The following is a 25,029-nucleotide window of genomic DNA, read 5'->3' on the forward strand; positions in this document are numbered from 1 at the left end:
TGAAGTGGTTTGAAAGGCTATCATGGCATTAATCAACTCCAGCCTCCCCACTACTTTTGACCCACTCCAATTTGCCTATCAGACCAACAGATCCACATCAGATGCCATATCACTTGCCCTTCACTCCTGCCTAGAACATCTTGACACCAAGAACAGCTGTGTAAGAATCCTACTCATTGACTACAGTTCAACCTTCAACACTATTATCCCCTCGAGACTGATTACTAAACTTAGTGATCTTGGACTAAGCCGTACTCTTTGCAACTGGATGCGCAGTTTCCTGACCCACAGACCACAATCAGTGAAGATTGGAGACAATTTGTCATCCTCACTAACACTCAACACTGGGGACCCTCAGGGGTGCGTACTCAGTCACATACTCACTGTATACCCATGACTGCGTCACCAAATACCAGACAAATGCCATTTACAAGTTTACTGATGACATCACCATAGTTGGTCGAATCTCAGATGGTGACAAAACAGACTACAGACAGGAGATGGAAGACCTGGAAAAATGGTGCACTGAGAACAACCTAGCTCTCAATGCCAGCAAAACCAAGGAACTCATTGTTGACTTTTGGTGGGATGTTACTCATGCCCCCCCCACACATTAACAGCACATAGGTGGAACAAGTGGAGAGTGTCAAGCTCCTGGGAGTGGTCATCAACAATGAGCTTTCTTGGACTTTTCATGTGGATGCACTGGTTACAAAGACCCAACAACATCTCTTCTTCCTCAGGCAGTTGAGGAAAGTTGGCATGACAGTAAATACCTTTGCCAACTTTTATAAGTGTGCCATTGACAGCATTCGGTCTAGATGTATCACTACCTGGTATGGCAACAGTACCATTCAAGATTGGAGACAATTACAGAGAGTGATGAACTTGGCCCGGACAATCACAAGGACCAACCTCCCATCTATAGAAGCCATCTACCCGCTGTCGAGGAAAGGCTGCCAGCATTCTTTAAGATCCATCCCAGCCTGGCAATGTTTTTCTACAACCTCTACCATCAGGCAGAAGGTACAGAAGCCTGAACACACACACCAGTCAGTTTCAAAACAGTTTCTACCCCACTGTTGTTAGAATACTGAATGGAATCTCAAATTCTTAACATTCGCCTGTACCTGTGTTTTGTTTTTGCTGCTGTTTGCCTATTATTTACTATCTATGCTACTTAACTCTGTGATCTGCCTGTATTGCTCGCAAGGCAAAGCTTTTCATTGTGCCTTGGTAACATGACAATAAATTCAAATCATTCAATTCAGTGCAATCATCTCCTTGCTGTAATGTGGTGACCAGAACTGCATACAGTACTCCAGCTGTGGGCTCACCAAAGTTCTATACAGCTGCAGCATGACTTCCCTGATCTTATAATCTGTGCCTCGATTGATAAAGGGCAAGTGTCCCATATGCCTTTTTCACTATCCTAGTAACCTGTCCTTCTGCTTTCAGAGCTCTGTGAACAATCACCCCAAACCCATTTGGTTTACAGAACTTCCTAGTGTCATGCTGTTTATTGAACACTTTCTCATCAAATTATTCCTTCCAAAGTGTATCACCTCACATTTTTCAGGCTTGAATTTAATTTGATCATCCTGTTTATGTCTTCTTGTAGCTCAAGAAGCTCAACCTCACTGTTAACCACCTGATTGATCTTTGCATCATCCACCAGCTAACTAATCCAGCTCCCCCCCCCCAACCCAACACACACACACACAGAGTAATCTATGTTATTTATATAAATGATGAATAATCGGGGGCCCAGACCCCTGTGGTATGCCGCTAGACACTGGCTTCCAGTTACGACAGCAGCCTCTGTCATCACCCTCTGTCTAATTGGCCCAATTTTGAGTCCACTTTATCAAATTACACTGTGCGCTTTGTGTATTTGTCTTCTTGATAAATGTCCTGTGTGGCACCTTGTCAAAGGCTTTGCTGAAATCTATATAAACTACATCAACTCTCATTGGTACATGAGTAGGAAAGGTTTAGAGGGATATGTAGTTTAGTGAGCTCATTCCTGATGAAGGGCTTTAGCCCGATATGTTGATTCTCCTGCTTCTCGGATGCTACCTGACCGATTGTGCTTTTCTAGCACCATACTCTCAACTTCGAGAGATAGGAGCCAAAAGCAGGCAAATTGGATTAATTTAGTTTGGGAAATCTGGTTGGTATGGACAACTTGGACCGAAGGATCTGTTCACTTTCTGTATATCTCTACGATATCCCTGGTCACCTCACCCAGAAATACAGTCAAATTCAATCTGACAAAGGCATGTTGACTATCCCTGATTAAGCTTCGCCTCTCCAAGTGGCGATAGATGCTCTCCTTCAGAATTTTATCCAGTAGTTACCAAATCACTGACATGAGACTGGAATGTAATTCTCTAGCTTATCTCTACAACCCTTCTTAAATGTTGGAACCATATTAGCTGTTCTCCAGTACTCCCCCCATGGCCAGAGACAAGTTAAAAATTTGGGTCAATGCCCCTGCAGTCTCCTTCCTTGGGACACAATTCATCCAAACCTGCAGATTTGTCCACCTTTAAAGCTGCCAACACCTCCAATACATTGTCCTTCCCTATGTAAACTTGATTAAGCACCTCACCGTCTCTTACCTGGGTTCCAAACCTTCATTCTTCGTTCTCTTGAGTGAAAACTGATGTAAAGTATTGGTTCAACACTCTACCAGCACTCTGGCTCCACATACAGATTGCCCTGCTAGTCCCAAATGGGCCCTACTCTTTCCCTGTTGATCCATTTCCCATTGAGGTATTTAAAGAATAGCATGTGATTTTTCCTACTTATACCAACCAGATCTTCCTTATATCCCCTCTTTGTTTTCCTAACTGCTTTCTTAAGCTCCAGTCTGCACTTGCTAGACTGCATTAATACTCCCTTGACCCCGCTTAAAGCCTCTCTTTTCCTTCTCATAGTATCCTGAATACTTCTAGTCATCAATGGTTCTCTGGGCTCATTATTCTTTCCTGTCAGCCAAGAGGGTACATATTGGGCTTGTACCCTCCCCCATTTCCTTTTTGAAACAGTGCCCCCACTGCTCTTCTGTAGATTTCCCCACTAGTAGCTGCTCCCAGTCTACCGTGACCAGCTCCTGCCTTATTTTACTAAAGTCCACTCTCGCCCCATTCCAAAATTTTTGGGTTTTTTCCCCCATTTACATTTCTGTACTGTTCCCTAACAAACAAAGGTTTTACCTCAAACTGTAGCCAATGAGCCAATATCCTCTTATTCCCTTTGACTTCAAGCTTTAAACAGAAACACACTTCTGATGAAGCAAATATGGTTTAAATGTTCAGGAACAAAATCAGTGGTGCACTCTTGGAGCCACAAGTTTTAAATATAGTGCACAAGATTATATAACTACTATGTAACTATATCATCCAAAGTGACCTCTGGTGTGGATTTTACTGAGAACTATTTTCTTGAAAATATAAAGGTCTTTCTGCCTGTCACCATCTTAAAGCTTTTGTCATTTGCTCAGTCATTACGTTCTTGCTGTGTCACAACTTCACCCAAGACATTTTTGGATTAGATTATATTCCCTACAGTGTGGAAACAGGCCCTTTGGCCCGGTAATCCAAGATGGAGGACGGGAAAAATTTCTGGCTGTAAGAGCTGCTCCTTTTTTTGAGGTATTTTAGGTGTTGGAGGTGATTTCCTTGAATTCCAGGAGCAGCAATTACTGTTTTATATGCTGCTGCATTGTTTTGAACTTTGGGAATAAAAGTCAAAACAACAGCAGTTTAAAAGGGAGAAGAGCAGACAAAGGAAGCACATGGTGAGGAAAGTGCAGGAGGGAGAGAGAAAACCTCACAGTTACTGCCTTTGCTGTTTGAATTTGTGTATTGCTGGACATCCGAGTGCATCTGGGAAAATTAACAAACAGTGAAATTCACAACTAATTTTGGAGGAACTGCTGGGCAGAGTTCACAGCACAGACTCAGATAAGTTAATTGTTGTTTCAAGTCTGTCCAAGAGAAAGGATGCAGTAGTGAGTACAGTGGATTCTTTCTTGATTATATGCTTTTGGAGATAAGTCTCTTGATTAAACTTAAATTAATAGCTATGGCTTATATTTTAACCTGTGGCAGTGTTTGTAGAGGAATAAGACAAGTGTTATTTTCTGGGTCTGTAGATTCTGAAGGAGCAAAAATGGCCTTTGCAGTGATATGTACTTCTTGTCAGATGTGGGAGTTAAAGAGAGTTTAAGGGTTACTGCGGATTATATCTGCCATAAATACTGTTGGGTGCGAATCTTATCAGATCGAATGGATCGGCTGGAGAGACAAATAGAAGTGATGAGGAATTTGCAACAGCAACAGTATGTGGTTGATGTCAGTTATAGGAAGGGGGGAAAATCTCAGATACAGTCACATAGATGGGTGACCTCCAGGAAGGGTAAGAGAGGTCGGCAGCTAGTGCAGGAGTCTTTTGTGGATATTTCAATACCCATTTCAAACAGGTATGCTGTTTTGGAAAATGTAGTGGGTGATGGATTCTCAGGGGAACGTTTCTACAAACAGCCAAGTTTCTGGTACTGAGACTGTGTTAGGGGATTCTGTAGTCCGAGGTACAGACAGACGTTTCTGTGGCCAGCAGAGAAAAAGCAGAACGGTGTGTTGTTTCCCTGGGGCCAGGATCAAGGATGTCTCAGAGAGGGTGCAGAATGTTCTAACGGGGGAGAGGGGCCAGCAGGAGGTCATTGTCCACATTGGAACCAATGACATAGGATGGGAGAAGGTTGAGACTCTGAAGGGAGATTACAGAGAGTTAGGTAGAAATTTAAAAAGGAGCTCCTCAAGGGTAGTAATATCTGGATTACTCCCAGTGCTACGAGCTAGTGAGGGCAGGAATAGGAGGATAGAGCAGATGAATGCATGGCTGAGGAGCTGGTGTATGGGAGAAGGATTCACATTTTTGGATCATTGGAATCTCTTTAGGGGTAGAAGTGACCTATACAAGAACTATGGATTGCACCTAAATTGGAAGGGGACTAATATACTGGCAGGGAAATTTGCTAGAACTGCTTGGGAGGATTTAAACTAGTAAGGTGAGGGGGTGGGACCCAGGGAGACAGTGAGGAAAGAGATCCAGCTGAGAACAGATGTGAGTCAAATAGTCAGGGCAGGCAGGGACAAGTTAGGACTAATAAATTAAACTGCATTTATTTCAATGCAAGGGGACTAATAGCGAAGGCAGATGAACTCAGGGCATGGTTAGGAACATGGGACTGGGATATCATAGCAATTACGGAAACATGGCTCATGGATGGGCAGGACTGGCAGCTGAATGTTCCAGGATGCAAATGCTACAGGAAGGATAGAGAGGGAGACAAAAGAGGTGAGGGAGTGGCATTTTTGATAAGGGATAGCATTACAGCTGTGCTAAGGGAGGATATTCCTGGAAATACATCGAGGGAAGTTATTTGGGTGGAACTGAGAAATATGAAAAGGATGATCATCTTATTGGGTTTGTATTATAGACCCCAATAGTCAGAGAGAAATTGAGAAACAAATTTGTAAGGAGATCTCAGCTATTTGTAAGAATAATATGGTGGTTATTGTAGGGGATTTTAACTTTCCAAACATTGACTTGGACTGCCATAGTGTTAAAGGTTTAGATGAAGAGGAATTTCTTAAGTGTGTACAAAATAATTTTCTTACTCAGAATGTGGATGTACCTACTAGAGAATGTGCAAAACCTGACCTACTCTTCGGAAATAAGGCAGGGCAGGTGACTGAGGTGTCAGTGGGGGAACACTTTGGGGCCAGCGACCATAATTCTATTTGTTTTAAAATAGTGATGGAAAAGGATAGACCAGATCTAAAAGTTGAAGTTCTAAATTGGAGAAAGGCCAATTTTGACGGTATTAGGCAAGAACTTTCAAAAGCTGATTGGAGGCAGATGTTCGCAGGTAAAGGGACAGCTGGAAAATGGGAAGCCTTCAGAAATGAGATAGCAAGAATCCAGAGAAAGTATATTCCTGTCAGGGTGAAAGGGAAGGCTGGTAGGTATAGGGAATGCTGGATGACTAAAGAAATTGAGTGTTTGGCTAAGAAAAAGAAGGAAGCATATGTCAGGTATAGACAAAATAGATCGAGTGAATTCTAAGAAGAGTATAAAGAAAGTAGGAGTATATTTAAGAGGGAAATCAGGAGGGCAAAACGGGGACATGAGATAGCTTTGGCAAATAGAATTAAAGAGAATCCAAAGGGTTTTTACAAATATATTAAGGACAAAAGGGTAACTAGGGAGAGAATAGGGCCCCTCAAAGATCAGCAATGCGTCCTTTGTGTGGAGCCACAGAAAATGGGGGAGATACTAAATGAATATTTTGCATCAGTATTTACTGTGGAAAAGGATATGGAAGATATAGACTGTAGGGAAATAGATGGTGACATCTTGCAAAATGTCCAGATTACAGAGAAGGAAGTGCAGGATGTCTTGAAATGGTTAAAGGTGGATAAATCCCCAGGACCTGATCAGGTGTACCCGAGAACTCTGTGGGAAGCTAGAGAAGTGATTGCTGGGCCTCTTGCTGAAATACTTGTATAGTCACAGGTGAGGTGCTAGAAGACTGGAGGTTGGCAAACGTGGTGCCACTGTTTAAGAAGGATGGAAAGTACAAGCCAGGGAACTATAGACGAGTGAGCCTGACCTTGGTGGTGGGCAGGTTGTTGGAGGGAATCCTGAGGGACAGGATGTACATGTATTTGGAAAGGCAAGGACTGATTCGGGATAGTCAACATGGCTTTGTGTGTGGGAAATCATGTCTCACAAACTTGATAGAGTTTTTTGATGAAGTAACAAAGAAGATAGATGAGGGCAGAGCAGTAGATGTGATCTATATAGACTTCAGTAAGGCATTCGACAAGGTTCCCCATGGGGGACTGATTAGCAAGGTTAGATCTCATGGAATACAGGGAGAACTAGCTATTTGGATACAGAACTGGTTCAAAGATAGAAGACAGAGGGTGGTGGTGGAGGGTTGTTTGTCAGACTGGAGGCGTGTGACCTGTGGAGTGCCACAAGGATCGGTGCTGGGCCCTCTACTTTTTGTCATTTATATAAATGACTTGGATGTGAGCATAAGAGGTACAGTTAGTAAGTTTGCAGATGACACCAAAATTGAAGGTGTAGTGGACAATGAAGAGGGTTACCTCAGATTACAACAGGATCTTGACCAGATGGGCCAATGGGCTGAGAAGTGGCAGATGGAGTTTAATTCATATAAATGCGAGGTGCTGCATTTTGGGAAAGCAAATCTTAGCAGGACTTATACACTTAATGGTAAGGTCCTAGGGAGTGTTGCTGAACAAAGAGACCTTGGAGCGCAGGTTCATAGCCCCTTGAAAGTGGAGTCGCATGTAGATAGGATAGTGAAGAAGGTGTGCTCTCCTTTATTAGTCAGCGTATTGAGTACAGGAGTTGGGAGGTCATGTTGCGGCTGTACAGGACATTGGTTCAGCCACTGTTGGAATATTGCGTGCAATTCTGGTCTCTTTGCTATTGAAAAGAAACTTGAAAGGGTTCAGTAAAGATTTACAAGGATGTTGCCAGTGTTGGAGGATCTGAGCTACAGGGAGAGGCTGAACAGGCTGGGGCTGTTTTCCCTGGAGCGTTGGAGGCTGAGGGGTGACCTTATAGAGGTTTACAAAATTATGAGGGGCATGGATAGGACTAAATAGACGAAGTCTTTTCCCTGGGGTGGGGGAGTCCAGAACTAGAGGGCATAGGTTTAGAGTGAGAGGGGAAAGATATAAAAGAGACCTAAGGGGCAACGTTTTCACGCAGAGGGTGGTACGTGTATGGAATGAGCTGCCAGCAGATGTTGTGGAGGCTGGTACAATTGCAACATTTAAAAAGCATTTGGATGGGTATATGTATAGGAAGGGTTTGGAGGGATATGGGCCGGGTCCTGGCAGGTGGGACTAGATTGGGTTAGGATATCTGGTCGGCATGGATGGCTTGGACCGAAGGGTCTGTTTCCATGCTGTACATCTCTATGATTCTATGACTCTTAAGTCCACATCAACCCTCTGAAGAATAACTCACCCAGACCCGTTCCCCTACTTTTACCCCTGACTAATGTACCTAACACTATGGGCAATTTAGCATGGCCAATTCACCTAACCTGCACATCTTTGGATTGTGAGAGGAAACCAGAGTACGAGGAGGAAACCCACGCAGACATGGGGAGAATGTGCAAACTCCACACAGGCAACCAAGGCAGGAATCAAACCCAGGTCCCTGGCGCTGTGAGAGGCAGCAGTGCTAACCACTGAGCCACCGTGCCACCCCTTGAGCGTATTTGCTTTTATTTGTTCACGGGAAGTGGGTCTCAGTTGTGGCTGGACCAGCGGTTATGGCCTGTTCCTAATTGCCCTGAACTGAGTGGTTTGCTAGGGCATTTCAGAGGGCAGTTAAGGGTCAACCACATTGCTATGGGTTTGGAATCATGTGTAGGACAGACCAGGTAAAAACACTAGATTTTCTTCCCGTGAGTACATTACTGAACCAGATGGGCTTTTAGGATAATGGACAATGATTACGTGATCATTTAAAAATTTTAAAAATTCCAGATTATGTTTCATTGAATTCAGATTTCATTATCTGCTATGATGGGATTCATACACATGTCCCCAGAACATGAGGGACTGTGAATTATAAGACCAGTGCCATTACTGCTACACCACCACCATCACCTCCCTCTTGATACCCCAGTGCAATAGAGGAATGCTGCCTTTGCAAAGACGCCACTTTCAGATGAGATTTCAGGTTTGGGCCCCACCTCCCCACTCAGGTGGATGAAAAATTGTATTTGATGGGGTGGAGGGGATTTGTGTGACCTGACAAACATTAATCTTTTGTTGTTTGTGGAATCTGGTGTGTTAATGCATCCTGAAATCGTGTAACACACTGCTTAAAGGGAAGTTACCTCTTTTGTTCTCCACCAACCCCCACCACCACCAGTTGTCAACAGCACTTCATTGTTTTGTAAATTGAAAGCAGACTCTACAATCTAGATAATGGCTGAAAGATTCCTTTCAGAGCAGTTGTACATTGTTACTGGTACATATGCTGTTCTCGATTTGCTACTTAATCATCCAGATACAGTTTTAGTGTCAAGTATAACAGCTGTCATTTCCCAATGTAATAATATTTTCTGGCTAAACCTAATTGGATTGATTTGAGATTTTAATTCAAAACATGTTAGGTAGATTAATCTGAATTGAGGGAAGACTGGCTATGTTTTTCTATCTGACTATGTGCTTCATGTAATTCGACTTCTATACAAATGTTAATAGGCTTAAATGGAAATCATAAGAGAAACAGTCCCAACAGTCTGCATTGGTGTTTATCATTCACACAGGCAGTTTGTATTGGGATTGAATCCTTAGGTGTGTGCTGTAATGAGCTGCACACCAGCAGAGTGCAGTGTGTTGTTTCGGAAATGCTCTTTTGGAGTGCATTAGAACATAGAACAATACAGCACAGAACAGGCCCTTCGGCTCACGGTGTAGTGTAAAAAATGAGGTCTGCAGATGCTGGAGATCACAGCTGCAAATGTGTTGCTGGTCAAAGCACAGCAGGTTAGGCAGCATCTCAGGAATAGAGAATTCGACGTTTCGAGCATAAGCCCTTCATCAGGAATAAGAGAGAGAGAGCCAAGCCGGCTGAGATAAAAGGTAGGGAGGAGGGACTAGGGGGAGGGGCGATGGAGATGTGATAGGTGGAAGGAGGTCAAGGTGAGGGTGATAGGCCGGAGTGGGGTGGGGGCGGAGAGGTCAGGAAGAGGATTGCAGGTTAGGAGGGCGGTGCTGAGTTGAGGGAACCGACTGAGACAAGGTGGGGGGAGGGGAAATGAGGAAGCTGGAGAAATCTGAATTCATACCTTGTGGTTGGAGGGTTCCCAGGCGGAAGATGAGGCGCTCCTCCTCCAGCCGTCGTGTAGTTGTGTTCTGCCGGTGGAGGAGTCCAAGGACCTGCATGTCCTCGGTGGAGTGGGAGGGGGAGTTAAAGTGTTGAGCCACGGGGTGATTGGGTTGGTTGGTTCGGGCGGCCCAGAGGTGTTCTCTGAAGCGTTCCGCAAGTAAGCGGCCTGTCTCACCAATATAGAGGAGGCCACATCGGGTGCAGCGGATGCAATAGATGATGTGTGTGGAGGTACAGGTGAACTTGTGGCGGATATGGAAGGATCCCTTGGGGCCTTGGAGGGAAGTGAGTGTGGAGGTGTGGGCGCAAGTTTTACATTTCCTGCGGTTGCAGGGGAAGGTGCCGGGGGTGGAGGTTGGGTTGGTGGGGGGTGTGGATCTGACAAGGGAGTCACGAAGGGAGTGGTCCTTGCGGAACGCTGATAGGGGAGGGGAGGGAAATATATCCTTGGTGGTGGGGTCCGTTTGGAGGTGGCGGAAATGGCGGCGGATAATACGTTGTATGCGCAGGTTGGTGGGGTGGTAGGTGAGAACCAGTGGGGTTCTGTCTTGGTGGCGGTTGGAGGAGCGGGGCTCAAGGGCGGAGGAGCGGGAAGTGGAGGAGATGCGGTGGAGGGCATCGTCGATCACGTCTGGGGGGAATCTGCGGTCCTTGTTGTCCTAGCTTAAGCACCTATCCCTGTACCTATCCAATTGCCATTCTTGAAAATTTTTCTTCAATTGTAACAGGTATGTTGCCAGTCAAGACCAAATATTGTCTAAACCCCAACATTGTATATCAGATCTGTACAGCATTGAAAGATGTCCTTCAGCCCATCGTGTCCACACTGGGGTCGTTAAACATTCATCTATTCTAATCTCATCTGTCTGTAGCTTTCTATGCTATGATTTATCAGTCATTTTCAAATGTTTTGAGGCTTCCTGCCTCTATCACCCTTTTAGGCATAGAGTTCCAGATACTTACAACCCTTTGGAATAAAAAAGCTTTCCACAACCTCATTATCTTAAAATTGTGTCCCCTGGTTATTAATCCCTCAACTAGGGAAAAGCTTCTCCCTATATGTCCTGTCTGTGTCCAGCAACACATTTTCAGCTGTGATCTCCAGCATCTGCAGACCTCATTTTTTACTCGAAGATTTTAACCTACTGCGAATCCTCTTGCAAGGATGCCTTCCTTGAAGAAGCTCTCTTCCTCCCTCCACAAGGATTTCAGTGAGTCTCTCTCTCACTGCACCCCCCAGGTCATCTCCTCTGCACAGACCTCTCCGCCCCCACCCCACTCCGGCCTATCACCCTCACCTTGACCTCCTTCCACCTATCCCACCTCCATTGCCCCTCCCCCAAGTCCCTCCTCCCTACCTTTTATCTTAGCCTGCTTGGCTACTCTCTTTCATTCCTGATGAAGGGCTTATGCTCGAAACATCGAATTCCCTATTCCTGAGACGCTGCCTGGCCTGCTGTGCTTTGACCAGCAACACATTTTCAGCCATCAGAAATTTGTCCACCTCAGTCAGATGTTCCCCAGCTTTTAGCCTTACATTTAATTCATTTTTAACATGAACTTTATTTTCTCACTACAGAGGTTGGTAGTTTGTTTGGAGGAGTCCATTTACATTCATAACATCAAGGACTTGAAGTTACTGAAAACTATTCAGGATATACCACCAAACCGCACAGGTGGGTTAAACTGTTTCAAATCAATTTCAAATTGCTAAATGTCTGGACTCAAATTCCAGAAGGTTTCTTTGAGTCATTACTGTCTTGCTGAAGCATAATAGCATGTAAATGAGAGAATATTGGACAGAATTTTACAAAACATACAATCCCAAAGCAGGTCAGACAATCCAACCAGTCTCTGCTGGTGTTTGTGTTCAACTCAAGTTAACCCCTTCCCCTCCTCCCCAACCCCATAAATCTAATCCCCTCCTATTTTGTTCTCAAGCTCCCCTTAACTGGATTTTTTCTGTTCATCTCAGCTATGTGTTGGTATGTTCCACATTTTAACTAATCTCTGGATAAACCTGTTTTCTCTTGTTCTCCTGGACTCCATTTGTTCTGATCAGTCATGGATTTATTAAATTGAATTGAATTTGTTGTCACGTGTACTGAGGCACAGTGAAAAGCTTTGTCTTGCAAGCAATGCAGGCAGATCATGTGGTTAAATAGCATTGATAAATAAATAATAGTTAAACAGTGGCAAAAACCAAAACACAGGTACAGGTGAATGTTAAGAATTTGTGAGACCATTCAGTATTCTAACAAAAGTTTCAAAACCGGCTGGTGTGTGTGTGTTCAGGCTTCTGTACCCTCTTCCCGATGGTAGAGGTTGTAGAAAAACACTGCCAGGGTTGGATGGATCTTTGAGAATGCTGACGGCCTTTCCTTGACAGCGGGCCTGGTAGATGAATTCTGTAGATGGAAGGTTGGCCTTTGTGTTTGTCCGGGCTGAGTTCATCGCTCTCTGATCTTGAATGGTACAGTTGCCATACCAGATAGTGAAACATCCAGACAGAATGCTCTCGATGGCACACCTATAAAAGTTGGCAAGGGTATTTGCTGTCATGCCAAATTTCCTCAGCTGCCTGAGGAAGAAGAGACGTTGTTGGGTCTTTGTAACCAGTGCATTCACATGAAGAGTCCAAGAAAGCTTGATGTGGATGAACACTCTCAGGAGCTTGACACTCTCCACTCGTTTCACCTCTGTGCTGTTATTGTGTAGTGGGTCATGAGTTACATCCTGCCAAAAGTCAATAATGAGTTCCTTGGTTTTGCTCGCATTGAGAGGGCTGAGTACGCATCCAAGGGGGGAATCCAGGGTTGAGTATTAGTGATGTTGAAATATTGTCCCCAATCTTCCCTGATTGTGGCCTGTGGGTCAGGAAGCTGAGGGTCCAATTGCAGAGAGTGGGGCTTAGTCCAAGATTAGATTAGATTAGATTCCCTACAGTGTGGAAACAGGCCCTTCAGCCCAACAAGTCCACACTGACCCTCCAAAGGTCAACCCACCCATTCACCCCTGACTAATGCACCTAACTATACGGGCAATTTAGCATGGCCAATTCACCTGACCTGCAAATCTTTGGATTGTGAGAGGAAACTGGAGCACCCGGAGGAAACCCACGCAGACATGGGGAGAATGTCCACACAGACAGTTGCCCGAGGCAGGAATTGAACCCGGGTCCCAGGCGCGGTGAAGCAGCAGTGCTAACCACTGCGCCACCACTAATGTTAGTAATCAGTCTCGAGGCAATAATAATGTTGAAGGCTGAACTGTAGTCAATGAGTAGGATTTTTACATAGCAGTTCTTGGTGTCAAGATCTTCTATGGAGGAGTGAAGGGCAAGTAATATGGCATCTGACATGGATCCTTTGGTCCGATAGGCAAATTGGAGTGGGTCAAGAGTAGTGGGGAGGCTGGAGTTGATTAATGCCATGACCAGCCTTTCAAACCACTTCATGACCACTGAAGTTAGGGATACTGGGCGGTAGTCATTGAGACATGCCGAATGAGCCTTCTTAGGCACAGGGCTGATGTTGGCCCTTTTGAAATAGGCAGGGACAGTGGCCTGTTGCAGGGAGAGGTTGAAGATGTCCGAGAAGGCCTCTGCCAGTTGATCTGTGCATGCCCTGAGTGCACGGCCTGGTACTCCGTCTGGTCCCATCATTTTCCTTGGATTCACATGAAGGAAAACCAATCTGACCTCTGATGCAGTGTCTGTTGGAATAGGTTCGTCAGGACTTGTCGGAATAGGTGTTACCTCTCTGCCGAAATATTGCTCAAAGTGAGCAGAACAGGTGTTGAGACGTTGAAGTGTTTACAAATATCTATGATTACACCAATCAGTTTGACTGGCTATATTTGATTTAAGTCTCAGCTATTTTTCCCAATGTATTTAATGCACTGAACAGTAGCAGGAACTTCTTGAAAAGTTCTGTCACTGATAGTTGTATTTGAAAGCAAGACGTATCCTGTAGGAACTTCATGAGCATAGTATTGGCAAAGTCAAAAATGCTGAGATGTTTCTGAACCAAAGTAGTTTCTAACAGCCACAGTTATGTTCAACTTAACACAGCACTGGAACAGTTCACGACTTTATGCACAACTTTATTGGCCTAAAACTGTTGTTTGGTAATGTGGATGAAATCTTATGTCATTTGTGGAGCCTAAAATTAGATGTGAGCGGTGACGAGAAGAGAATTTTGCATCACAAATGGTCTGGTTAACATTTAGTCCAAATACAGGGCTGTTTTCCAGGCAACAGAAGCAACTCACATTCTTATAGAGCTCTCCTGATGCTACAAAAATAATTTTAGTTTCTACCCTTTTTCCTTTTGCCTGCCAGGTTTTACCTGATGCCTGTCTCTACTGCATCTGCTTTGTCAGAGTCTAAAGCTGTCCTTTCTGTGTAGATAGGTCTGGCAGCTATTTTCTCTTCTTTGATGAAATCTTTTGGGAAGTGGCAGAAGGGAAGATGGTGGTAGAAACTGAAACCTACAAGCAGAAGGAGCCATTTGGCCACAGAAAGAGAAAACAAGTGAGAGAGGTAGAACGTGGCCTGCAAAGTCACACACACAATTCAGTGATGAACTGGAGACCTTACCTTGTTCTTTGAATGACCACAGTCTGCAAGTGAAATGTCAATAATTTACTGTCTTTGTTAGCAGGAATATGATGCAGAAGTACAAGTTCAGTCACATTTACAGTAAGGTTACTGCATTGAAGTGGTAGAGGATCCGAGGAAACTTCTAGCCATTATCCAGACTGATGTTTCACTGTGTATAAATATAGTATTAGCATGCACACTTTAAGATAAGATGTGAAATTGGCCCATTCTGCCTGGCTGGGAGGCTGTGAAAGATCCCATGACATTATTTGAACTTTTTCAGCAAATATCTCCTGGTGCTCAAGTCAAGCATTTACTGTGTTGCTCAATGAACACTACCAAATTGTTTCTCAAATTTTTGTGTGTGGGCCTCTAATGTGCAAGAATTGACTATGCTGTTTGCTTACAATTTGTTAGACTTCACAAGTAATTTGATGACAACCTAAGGATATGAATAGTGCTATTCTAATGCAAGTTCTTGGTTTATTTCTCCCATTTGATTGGAGTGAGATTTAAGAACTTTGATTCACACCCTACTCTGCTTTAGTTATTCATTGTTGTCTTTATTTGTGACACACCTGATGCCAAGTATTCCTTCAGTTGCACCATCATTTTAAATTGTCCTTTCCCATTCATACAATTCAGAAGCAATTTGTGCACCATTGTAACTGAGTCTTATGTGATTCTGTGCTCTGACGTGATTCACACTTTTCCCAGTTCACTCTTGAGTGCATCACCAGTTGCAAATCGCAGGCTGAACTTTCTGACATCTTGTTTTGTCTGTTCTTTCTAGGACTCTGTGCACTTTCCATCAATCATTCCAACTCATACCTGGCATATCCTGGGAATGCCACAATAGGAGAGATAGTGATTTATGATGCAAATAACTTGGTGAGTCTGTAATTACAGGGTAAGTGGGTGGCAACAATATGACAACGGAGTCTTTTAAAACTTGCAGAGAGTAAGAGAATGAGAATCACTTCTATTCACCTTCTATGACTCTCATCAGTTGACTTGATGAGATGGTTTAAGATCAGATCTTGGTTGGCTGAGGTTCGTAGCTTCCTCCAGACTTTGAGGTGTAACAAAGGTGGCAAAATGTGCTCCATGTTAAGTTCTGGGCTGAGTGAGATCATGAAATCTTTATCCATTGAGTTCCAGTGACTTTTGAGATAATGGTTCATACCAATCCTGTATCACAAACTGGGTGGCGCAGTCATCCTTGAATCAAGTTGTGAGCTCAATTGGCTCTCCACATTTCCTGCTGTTAGTTCAGTTCATGAAAACCGGAGCCTTAACTAGCCTCTCACTGGACGTTATCAAAAAGGCGAATATTGTGACAGGCCCCAGTGTCAGCAGCTGTGCCTCTGCATGATTGCACACCCACTACAACATTACCCGTTACTTCTGATCATGTCAATAACAAAGACATTCTGGATTAGAGGTGCTGGAAAAGCACAGCAGTTCAGGCAGCATCCGAAGAGCAGTAAAATCGACGTTTCAGGCAAAAGCCCTTTATCAGGAATACAGGCAGAGAGCCTGAAGGGTGGAGAGAGCACTGTGCTGTATTCCTGATGAAGGGCTTTTGCCCAAAACGTCGATTTTACTGCTCCTTGGATGCTGCTTGAACTGCTGTGCTTTTCCAGCACCTCTAATCCAGAATCTGGTTTCCAGCATCTGCAGTCATTGTTTTTACTCAATAACAAAGGCAACTGTGTATGTGCAGAGGAGAGCCACAATACTGAAATGAGTTGCAGCAAGGTGAGTGAGAATGATGCGGGGGATGAAGGAAGGAGAGTGAGTGCTCACTCTCTCTCTCTCCCCATCAACTCTATCCCTAGCATCTCCCACCCCAAATCTGGCTCCTCCAACTCTCTCTCTCTCTCTCTCTCTGTCTCTCAATCTCTCTCTCCTTGCCCCAGTCTATGCAGTCTCCCTCTTCCTCTGCTCCGCCCTCTCCATCCCCCCCACTTCATTTCCCCTTTCTCCTTCTCTGTCTTTCCTTCTCCAATCTCCTTCCCCATCTCCCTTCCTCTGCCCCACAACCTTCGACTCAATCCCTGTTTCTACTCCACTATCCACAGCCACATCCCAATTAAACCTGAAGGTGATGGAATATGTGGATTTAAGTGGTGCATAGTACAAGGTGTCAGTAACAACCTATAAACCAAAATTGGATAATTAGAGTCATGCAGCTTGGAAACAGATCCTTCGGTCCAACTTGTCCGTGCCATCCAATATCCTAAACTCAAGTAGTCCCATTTGCCTGTGTTTGGCCCATATCCCTCTAAACCTTTCCTATCTATTTGCCTGTCCAAATGTCTTTTAAATGTTGTAATTGTACCCACCTTTACCACTTCCTCTGGCAGCTCATCCCATTCACCACCCTCTGAGTGAAAAAGTTATCCCTTAGGTCCCAAATAAACCTTTCTCTTACCTTGAACCCTATGTACTCTTGTCTTGCAAACCCCTACCATGGGAAAAAGACCTTGGCTATTCACCCTAAGTATGCCCCTCATGATTTTATAAGCCTCTATAAGGTCACATCTCTTACACTGCAAGGAGAAAGTCCCTGCCTCTCCAGCTTTTTCTTATAACTCAACCCTTCAGTTCCGCCAACCTCCTTGTAAATTTTTTCGGTAATTTTCCTAGTTTAACGACATCCTTCTTACAGCAGCATGACCAGAGCTGTAGACAGTGTTCCAATGACTTGTCCAGAAACAACATGACTCCAAGAAGAGCAATGGAATCTCAAAAATTAATTCCTCAAACATTACTGTGAGAGATTACTCAGTCAATTATCTAATTTGGCTGTCATCTAATTAGACATTACAACTGTGATTAAAAGTAATTGTTCTGAAGAAGGGTCACTGGACTCAAAACATTAATGTTTTTATCTCTCCACAGACGCCACAAGATCTGTTGAGTTTTTCCAGCAGTTTCTGTTTTGGTTAGTCTTAAAAGTGATTCATTGCCTGCAAAGTACTTTGGAACCTCCTGTGCTCTCACTGGATGCTGTATAAGGGTTACTAAAAACTTGCAGCCAATCTGTATACCAACTTTGTTTATTAAATTCTCTGCTTAAAATCTGTCCAGCCCAGTCCAAATTATGTTATTTTAATTAGCTGCCATTTGTAGTTTATTGGAGTGATTTTTTTTGTAATTTGTCTGTTTATATCCTATCAGCACAGCATTTCTGTAATTCCTGCACACGATGGTCCACTTGCAGCACTAACCTTCAACTGCACAGGTTCAAAACTGGCAAGTGCCTCGGAAAAGGTATTGTGGAATCCTAGAATGTTTCCAGCTCGGAAAGCGGACATTTGGTCAGTCATGCCATGCTAGCTGTCTGCAAATGTGCCTCTTCCAGTTAAATGGTTTTAAGACCATAAGACATAGGAACAGAAATTAGGCCATTCTGCCCATTGAGTCTGTTCCACTATTCAATCATGGCAAATACGTTTCTCAATCCCATTCTCCCACCTTCTCCCCGTAATCCTTGATCCCCTTGATACTCAAGAGCCTATCTATCTCAGTCTTAAAGATACTCAATGATCTGGGTTTCACAGCCTTCTATGGCAATGAATTTCATAGATTCACCACTCTCTGACTGAAGACGTTTCTCCATATCTCCAGTCTTTACTCTATGGCTGTGCCCTCGGGTCCTTGACTCTCCTACCAATGGAAACATCTTCCCAATGTCCACTCTGCCCAGGCCATTCAGTATTCTGTAAGTTTCAATTAGATCCCCTCTCATCCTTCTAAACTCCATTGAGTATAAACCCAGAGTCCTCAAACATTCCTCATTTGTTAAGCTTTTCATTCCTGGGACTATTCTCGTGAACCTCCTCTGAACACGCTCCAGGGCCAGTACATCCTTCCTGAGATATGGGGTCCAAAACTGTGTATATTGCTGCTTTGACATTGCTCCTTGTCCTGGTCTGTCCTGACCTCAACCATTTAATACCATGATCACCATTTCCTAAAAGTTCCTCAACTGACAATTGATCCATTTAGATCACCTTACTCAAGCCCCAGACCCAGATCTAGCAATGCCTCCTTTCTTATTGGGTTGGGAGTATACCGATCAAGAAGATTCCCCTGAACTTCACAGATTCTTTGACCCTGTTCCCAACATTACCCTAATACAGCCTGGGATAGCAATAGTGTATAGACCCCATGGTGTATAGACCCCACCAAGTATATCACCACTGTTTAGTTTTTGTCCCTGTCTGTGTTGATATATTTGCTCCTCTGTGTTTCTCTCACTATGTGGTAGCCTATGGAATGTAGCCAGTAGTGTATTTCCATTGTTTCCTGACTCCGTCTAAATATCATATGTCCTTTACCCTTCCTGACATCCTCTTGCTCTAGTACTGTCTTCCCATCTTTCCCAAATAATTGTATCCAGGCATATTTTATAAGCAGCCCTGCCCCTTTTTGAGCCATAATTCTCAATTTTGAGCCACAACAACAACATCTTTTGTTGCTATCTGTGCCTGTAGCTCATCAACCTTAATTTATCACACTCCACGCATTCATATCGATGCAGGTTACACCTAATTTAGGCCTCACTGCCGTCCCACTTATCCAGTTTATCCTAATGCCTTCCTGTTCCTTATTGCAATTCTATTTCTGTCTCCCTGTGCTTTGTGCACCTTCTGGTCTCTTTTTGCATTGTTTCATGGTACTCATTCCCCTGTTTAACCTATCCCAAACATTAGCAAGCATCCCATAGATGTTATTCCCAGCTCTGAGATGTTCAACCAGTCCATTTTGTACAGGTCCCATATTCCCACAAATTGGCCCAATAACCCAAATATCTATAGCCCTTCATCCACATCATCTTTCCAGCCATATATTTATCTGCTCCATACTCCTACTTCATTGATTCCCGAGCAGGTAGAACTAGGATTAATCCAGAGGTTGACATCTTGTGATCCTCTTCCTTGTTTCCATAAAATTATTCTTAACTGCTCAACTATCTAATTGTTTAGTCCTTGACCCCCATTACAATTTTATATTTCTGATAAAGTTAATTGTAAAGGTTACCATAACAACAACTAGTAGATGATTACTAGGGTGAATACAAGCAATCATCTCTCAAATCCATAGACCAGATTCATAATTTTTATTGGTTAATAACTTCTAAAACTGAAAAAAGTTATTTTCTCTCACTAAGATTTCAAAAAATATATTCCCATCATTATCTTTTCCAGTTGTCACCATATCTCAGTGTGAAATGTATGACCGTGGGCTCAGTGATTACCTTCCTATTCGACTGTGATACCTCTCAGACACCAAACACAAGGGCAACTAGAGACAGGTCCTATTCTGAGTGTGGGAGGGTCTCTTTCTGTGAGTGTCAGGGTGCTGAGAAAGAACCTCCTGACCAGAGTCTGGGTGGGTTTTGTGGGTGAGGAGGGAAGAGGAAATGTCTCCCAGGCAGTGGTGAGGGGAGTTTTCCATTGACTGTCTGGGGGTTAGTGTCTCCCAATAAGAGGGGGAGAGTGTAAGTAATTTTCCCTGCCCCTCAATATATACTCAATCCTATTCTTTCCCTCTCCTTCATTAGTGACTGAAAATTTGCTTGATTGTGCTTTTCGGTTTGATCCTATGTCCCAAATTTCCAGTCATTAATGGATTTCATTAGTGCTGATCAACATTTCCATTCAGTAGTATTTTAGGGACTGAGTAGAGGCTTCTATAAAGTTACAAGAATGTTTTTTAATGTATTATTCTGTTTGTGATTCCACCTTTTTCCATCCTGTACAGGTATTTTTTCTTGAGCAAATTGATGAAAATGTGCATTAGTAGCAGAGGGTGGTTAAATCTCATTTCCCTTTTTTACGTGAAAACATCTGAGCTGAGTTCAGGATCTGTGTTTGCTTTTGCTAAATTAGCATTTCGCTTCATGCAGGTACAATTCCTTGTTGACTGCCTCAGCAAGTTTTATGCTTGCATGTTCGTTTATCGACACTCTGAGTTTTAGACATTATGAATATCGAATGATTTATCACAGGGTACAGTGAGGGTTCTTAATTTGTTAGTGTGTTGTACAATTTATTGGACTTTGAAAATAATGCAATGTTGCAGATTTGATGTTTGGCTGGAAAACAATTAATTATAGCAGGAGATTTAGAATAGTCAAGCTTCGTATGAAATATTTGCAACTGTTTGAAGTACTTGAATGATATCAGTTGTTAATGCCCTTTTCTGTGATTACCAAATTGTGGAGAATCATTCACTCACTCAATATTCTGCAGGGGACAGTTATACGTGTCTTTTCCATTCCTGAAGGAGAGAAACTCTACGAATTCAGGAGAGGAATGAAAAGGTAATGTCAGGCATAGCTTCAAAATGAAATAAAGTGACTACATGTATTTTAGATTTGCGTTTACTTTGGTTCCATTCGTAAATGTATTTTCTTCCATTTTATGTTCCCATTTGTTGTCCTCACAACATGTTGGCCTGGAGAGCAGGCAGATGCCGGGCTCCTAACCTGTGACTTTGAGTTGACTGTGAAAGCTTAATCCTCTGATTCCCTTCTCTTTCTGGGAATGATCTGAACTGGGCTGCCCTGACATAATGAACTTCTGATGTGGAATAGTCATAACCTAATGTTTCCTTCTAGCTTTCAAGGAGCTGCATCATAGAGAACAGAGTCATCTGAACACTATCAATGTCCTATGTTGGATTTTGCAGAAGTAGCAAGTAATTGTTTGCTGTGCAATGTATCAGACATTTTCAGTAGCTCAGAGCATATATCTAGTCAGTAATTTAAGCACATGAACCAGGGAGGTTGCAGCTTTGATTACTGGTTTGTGCAGAATTAGCTCATCTCATCTGAAAATCACAGTGGTGTTACCTTAGCATCCCAGGAGATATTTTCTGATTGATCTGTTCAGGCATGTCAAAGCACACCTCTGGAGCAGGTGGGACTTATACATAGGCCTCCTGGCTCAGAGGTAGGGACACTACCACTGTACCACAAGAGCACTCACTGTGCCCTTGCAGGAAACGTCCACGCCTGATTATCATCTAGGGACCAACACCATCGTCATTTGGTAGGAGCATATCTGTGAGATCTGGCAGATAGTGGAGTAATGCTGGCCTACTCTCTGAAAGCAGAATCTCAAGGATTGTAAAACAACAAAATTTTGTTAAAAACAATGATGCAACTTCTCTCATGAGAGAGTAACCTAGAGAGAGTTTAAAGGAAGTCAATTCTCTTCAGAATCATTGCCTTTCTGCTGAGCTTCTATTGTGCTGCACTTCAATAGATCACCTATTAGCTCTGACCTGCATATAAAGGTGTAATGGATAAAATGGGTAGAATTCTAATTCTAAAGGTGTGATGATCCATCCTAGACACACCACCCTTTAATGTAGAGGACTGCACAGGCTGTTTACTGTGGCGTCACTATCAGAATTCAGTAAAGTGTTTCTAATGAAGTGGAAACTCAGAATAAGTACGCTATATGTTTGTCTTCATTTAGGGTTCACAGAACCTCTCCTTTCTGCCCCAGGAATTTTGGAAATAGGTTATTTTGAAGCTGGTATTGGATGTGGGAGTACTTTCCCACTGCACCACTTTTATCTCTACCACATTCTGATTTTGATACAATGTTATTTTTCTTTTGCAACAGGTATGTAAATATTGGCTCACTGGCTTTCAGTGGAGACTCCCAGTTCCTGTCAGCATCAAGTAATACAGAAACTATTCACATCTTCAAACTTGAACAGCCCAGCCAGAGGTACAGTAGTTCTTCAGAATTTCCCCACTAAGGCTGGACTAGACATTTAATCATTCGTATTACTTTCTGTCGGAACAGTTTGACAACTAGGAAGAGCCAAGTCCAGAGTTCTAAAGTTGTTTTTCTTTCAGCGTAGACTCCACTACACAAGTTTAGATAGTTTATGCCTGACTCATGCACTCTTGTCGTTTTGTTTATCCCATGTCTACAAATTTCAGCAACCTTCCTCACTTCTCAGTCGGAACAGTACAGAAACAGAGATTTGCATCTGACTGTAATAATGGTCAATCTGCCTATCTGGCTGCTTTAATTATGAAAGTACTAGCATATGTATTCAGGGAATTAATATGGAATGAGTTTAATTGAAAGATTATGTAGAAATGAACTCTTGGCAACACTATCAGAGTCTTGAGCTATTCTGTCTGTGTTCTTGCAAGAATAATTATCCAAATACTGACGGCATATGTCAAATATGTCGTTCAGCACTGGCAGTGTAAGTGAGGGAGATTTTTGTAGTAGCAGCCCACCAACAATGTGAGATATGATCACCTCAGTCAGCAATTTTGGTTCTCTCTACATGGCTGTGCTATCTCTGTAAATGCCGAAACAGATTTCTTTATCACACGTAGAGGCAGAGAGCCAGCATCATACCTGATTTCAAAACCCATATGTTGACATTTGGAAGAGACAGAGGCTAAGGACTGAATTGAACCTGTCTGTGTTGGTTTCACATTCATAACCTTCTGCCCACTTGTTGTTCTAGATTCTAGATGATATGGGCAAGGTTTCAGAAAGTTGTCAGTAATCAGACCAGTGTACCATCAGGACATGGGTGTAATTGCTAGATCGTAAGCTGTTACCATACATTAGGTGAGCCATTATGACAGTTCAGTCTCTTTGAAAGAACTATCAAAAAGGTTGCATTCCCTCAATTTTTCCTTTAGGCTTTGCAAGGTTTTATAGAGTCATAGAGATGTACAGCGTGGAAACAGACCCTTCTGTCTAACTCGTCCATGCTGACTAAGTTAATCTAGTCCCATTTGCCAGCACCCGGCCCATATCGCTCTAAATCCTTCCTATACATATACTCATCCAGATGCATTTTAAATGTTGTAATTGTACCAGTCTTCACCACTTCCATTGGCAGCTCATTTCCTACATGTACCACCTTTTGCATGAAAAAGTTGCCTCTTAGGTCCCTTTTGAATCTTTCCCCACTCACCCTAAACCTATGCCCTCTAGTTCTGGACTCCCCCACCCCAGGCAAAAGAGCTTGTCTACTTATCCTATCCATGCCCCTCATGATTTTATAAACCTCTATAAGGTCACCCCTCAGCCTCCAACTCTCCAGGGAAACCAGCCCCAGCCTATTCAGCAATCATTTTAGAAAGTTAGCACTGAAGAGGCTTTTCCTTTTAAGTTTTCTCCCCTACTCCCTAATTCTTTTGCTAATTATCTTAAAGAGGAAGTTAGAGAACAGGAAGGTGTGCTTAGATTGATGGTGTAGGAGGGTGGCTTTACACTCCTGGGCTATGGACCAGTTTTTCAGGGAATTAGGATCTCTGCAGTCCTCCATAGAGCTGGAACCAATTTCCTCACTAGTGGTGTTGGAATTAGTTTAAGCTATAATAGAGAGGACACCATGCTATCACATTAGAAGGACAAAACAAGATGCAGAAGGATTTGTGGAGACAGATAGCACTAGAATAAGAAACAGGATCGCCTGAGATGGAATCCAACTAAAAGACAATATAAGAAGTTATAAGATAGACTTGCAAATGATGTGTCTCAATGTACTAGATAATAAAGTTGGTGAGCCATGGATTCAAATTGCCACATAGAAATATGGTGTCGGGGCTCAACAAAAGGGCAGAATTGAGGACAAAATATGTTTGGATTCAAAAGGAAAGACAGGAAGAAAAGAAACAAGAGGTGAGGGGAGTAGTGTTAAAAGAGAATACTCTAGTACCAGAGAGACAGGATATCCTGGAGGAATTAAGGACAGAATCTCCTCAGTTTGGATTAAGGAACAATAGCAGTGCCATTACACTATCGGGTCCTTTCTTCAGGCCACCAACTAATCACTAGGATATGAAGGAGTACCATTTGCTGGGAAATTATTGAGTGGCACAAGTAGTATTTGATTTGATTTATTGTAGTCATCTGTACCTGGAGACAGTGAAAAGCTTTGTTTGTGAGCAATCGGTGCAGATCATAGTGAGCAAGGAGTTAGGGTGCTTAGGCAGAGTGAGACTTACAGGTTACACTGCACAGAAAGTGTGTGAAGTAAGATCCACATTAACATTATTTAAAGTGAGACAGTCCATTCATCAGTGTAATAATGACAGGGAAAAAGCTGTTCTTGAACCTGTTGGTGCATGTGTTCAGGCTTCTGTATCTTATGCCTGACAATAAGGGTTGTAGGAGAGCATTACTGGGGTGGGAGGGGTCTTTGATGATGTTGGCAGCCTTCCTGCAGTAATGAGAGATATAAGTGGAGTCCATGGATGGAAGGTTAGCTTCCACGATGGTCTGGGCTGTGCACACAATCCTCTATTGTTTCTTATGGTCTTGGGCAGAGCATTTGACAGACCAGGGCATTATGTACTCAAATAGTATGATTTCCATGGTGCATCTGTAAAGGTTGGTGAGGTCCTTATGGACATGCTGAATTTCCTAAGTTGCCTGATGAAGAAGAGGTGTTGC

General features: G+C 43.1%; 1 protein-coding gene across 6 annotated transcripts in view; it reads left to right on the forward strand.

Annotated features, from left to right (window-relative positions):
• wipi1 (WD repeat domain, phosphoinositide interacting 1) overlaps positions 1–25,029 on the forward strand; it is a 96,379-nt gene that overhangs the window by 47,170 nt on the left and 24,180 nt on the right. For 5 of the 6 annotated variants that reach the window (XM_060844894.1, XM_060844889.1, XM_060844896.1 and 2 more), the window contains exons 4-8: positions 11,543–11,639; positions 15,360–15,457; positions 17,753–17,845; positions 20,833–20,903; positions 22,216–22,323. In XM_060844894.1, coding sequence (XP_060700877.1) covers positions 11,543–11,639; positions 15,360–15,457; positions 17,753–17,845; positions 20,833–20,903; positions 22,216–22,323 — 467 coding nt within the window. The remainder of the gene's footprint in view (positions 1–11,542; positions 11,640–15,359; positions 15,458–17,752; positions 17,846–20,832; positions 20,904–22,215; positions 22,324–25,029) is intronic. The other variant, XM_060844895.1, reaches the window with a different exon arrangement.

This window comes from Hemiscyllium ocellatum, chromosome 25, assembly GCF_020745735.1.
Source record: "Hemiscyllium ocellatum isolate sHemOce1 chromosome 25, sHemOce1.pat.X.cur, whole genome shotgun sequence".
NCBI lineage: Eukaryota > Metazoa > Chordata > Chondrichthyes > Orectolobiformes > Hemiscylliidae > Hemiscyllium > Hemiscyllium ocellatum.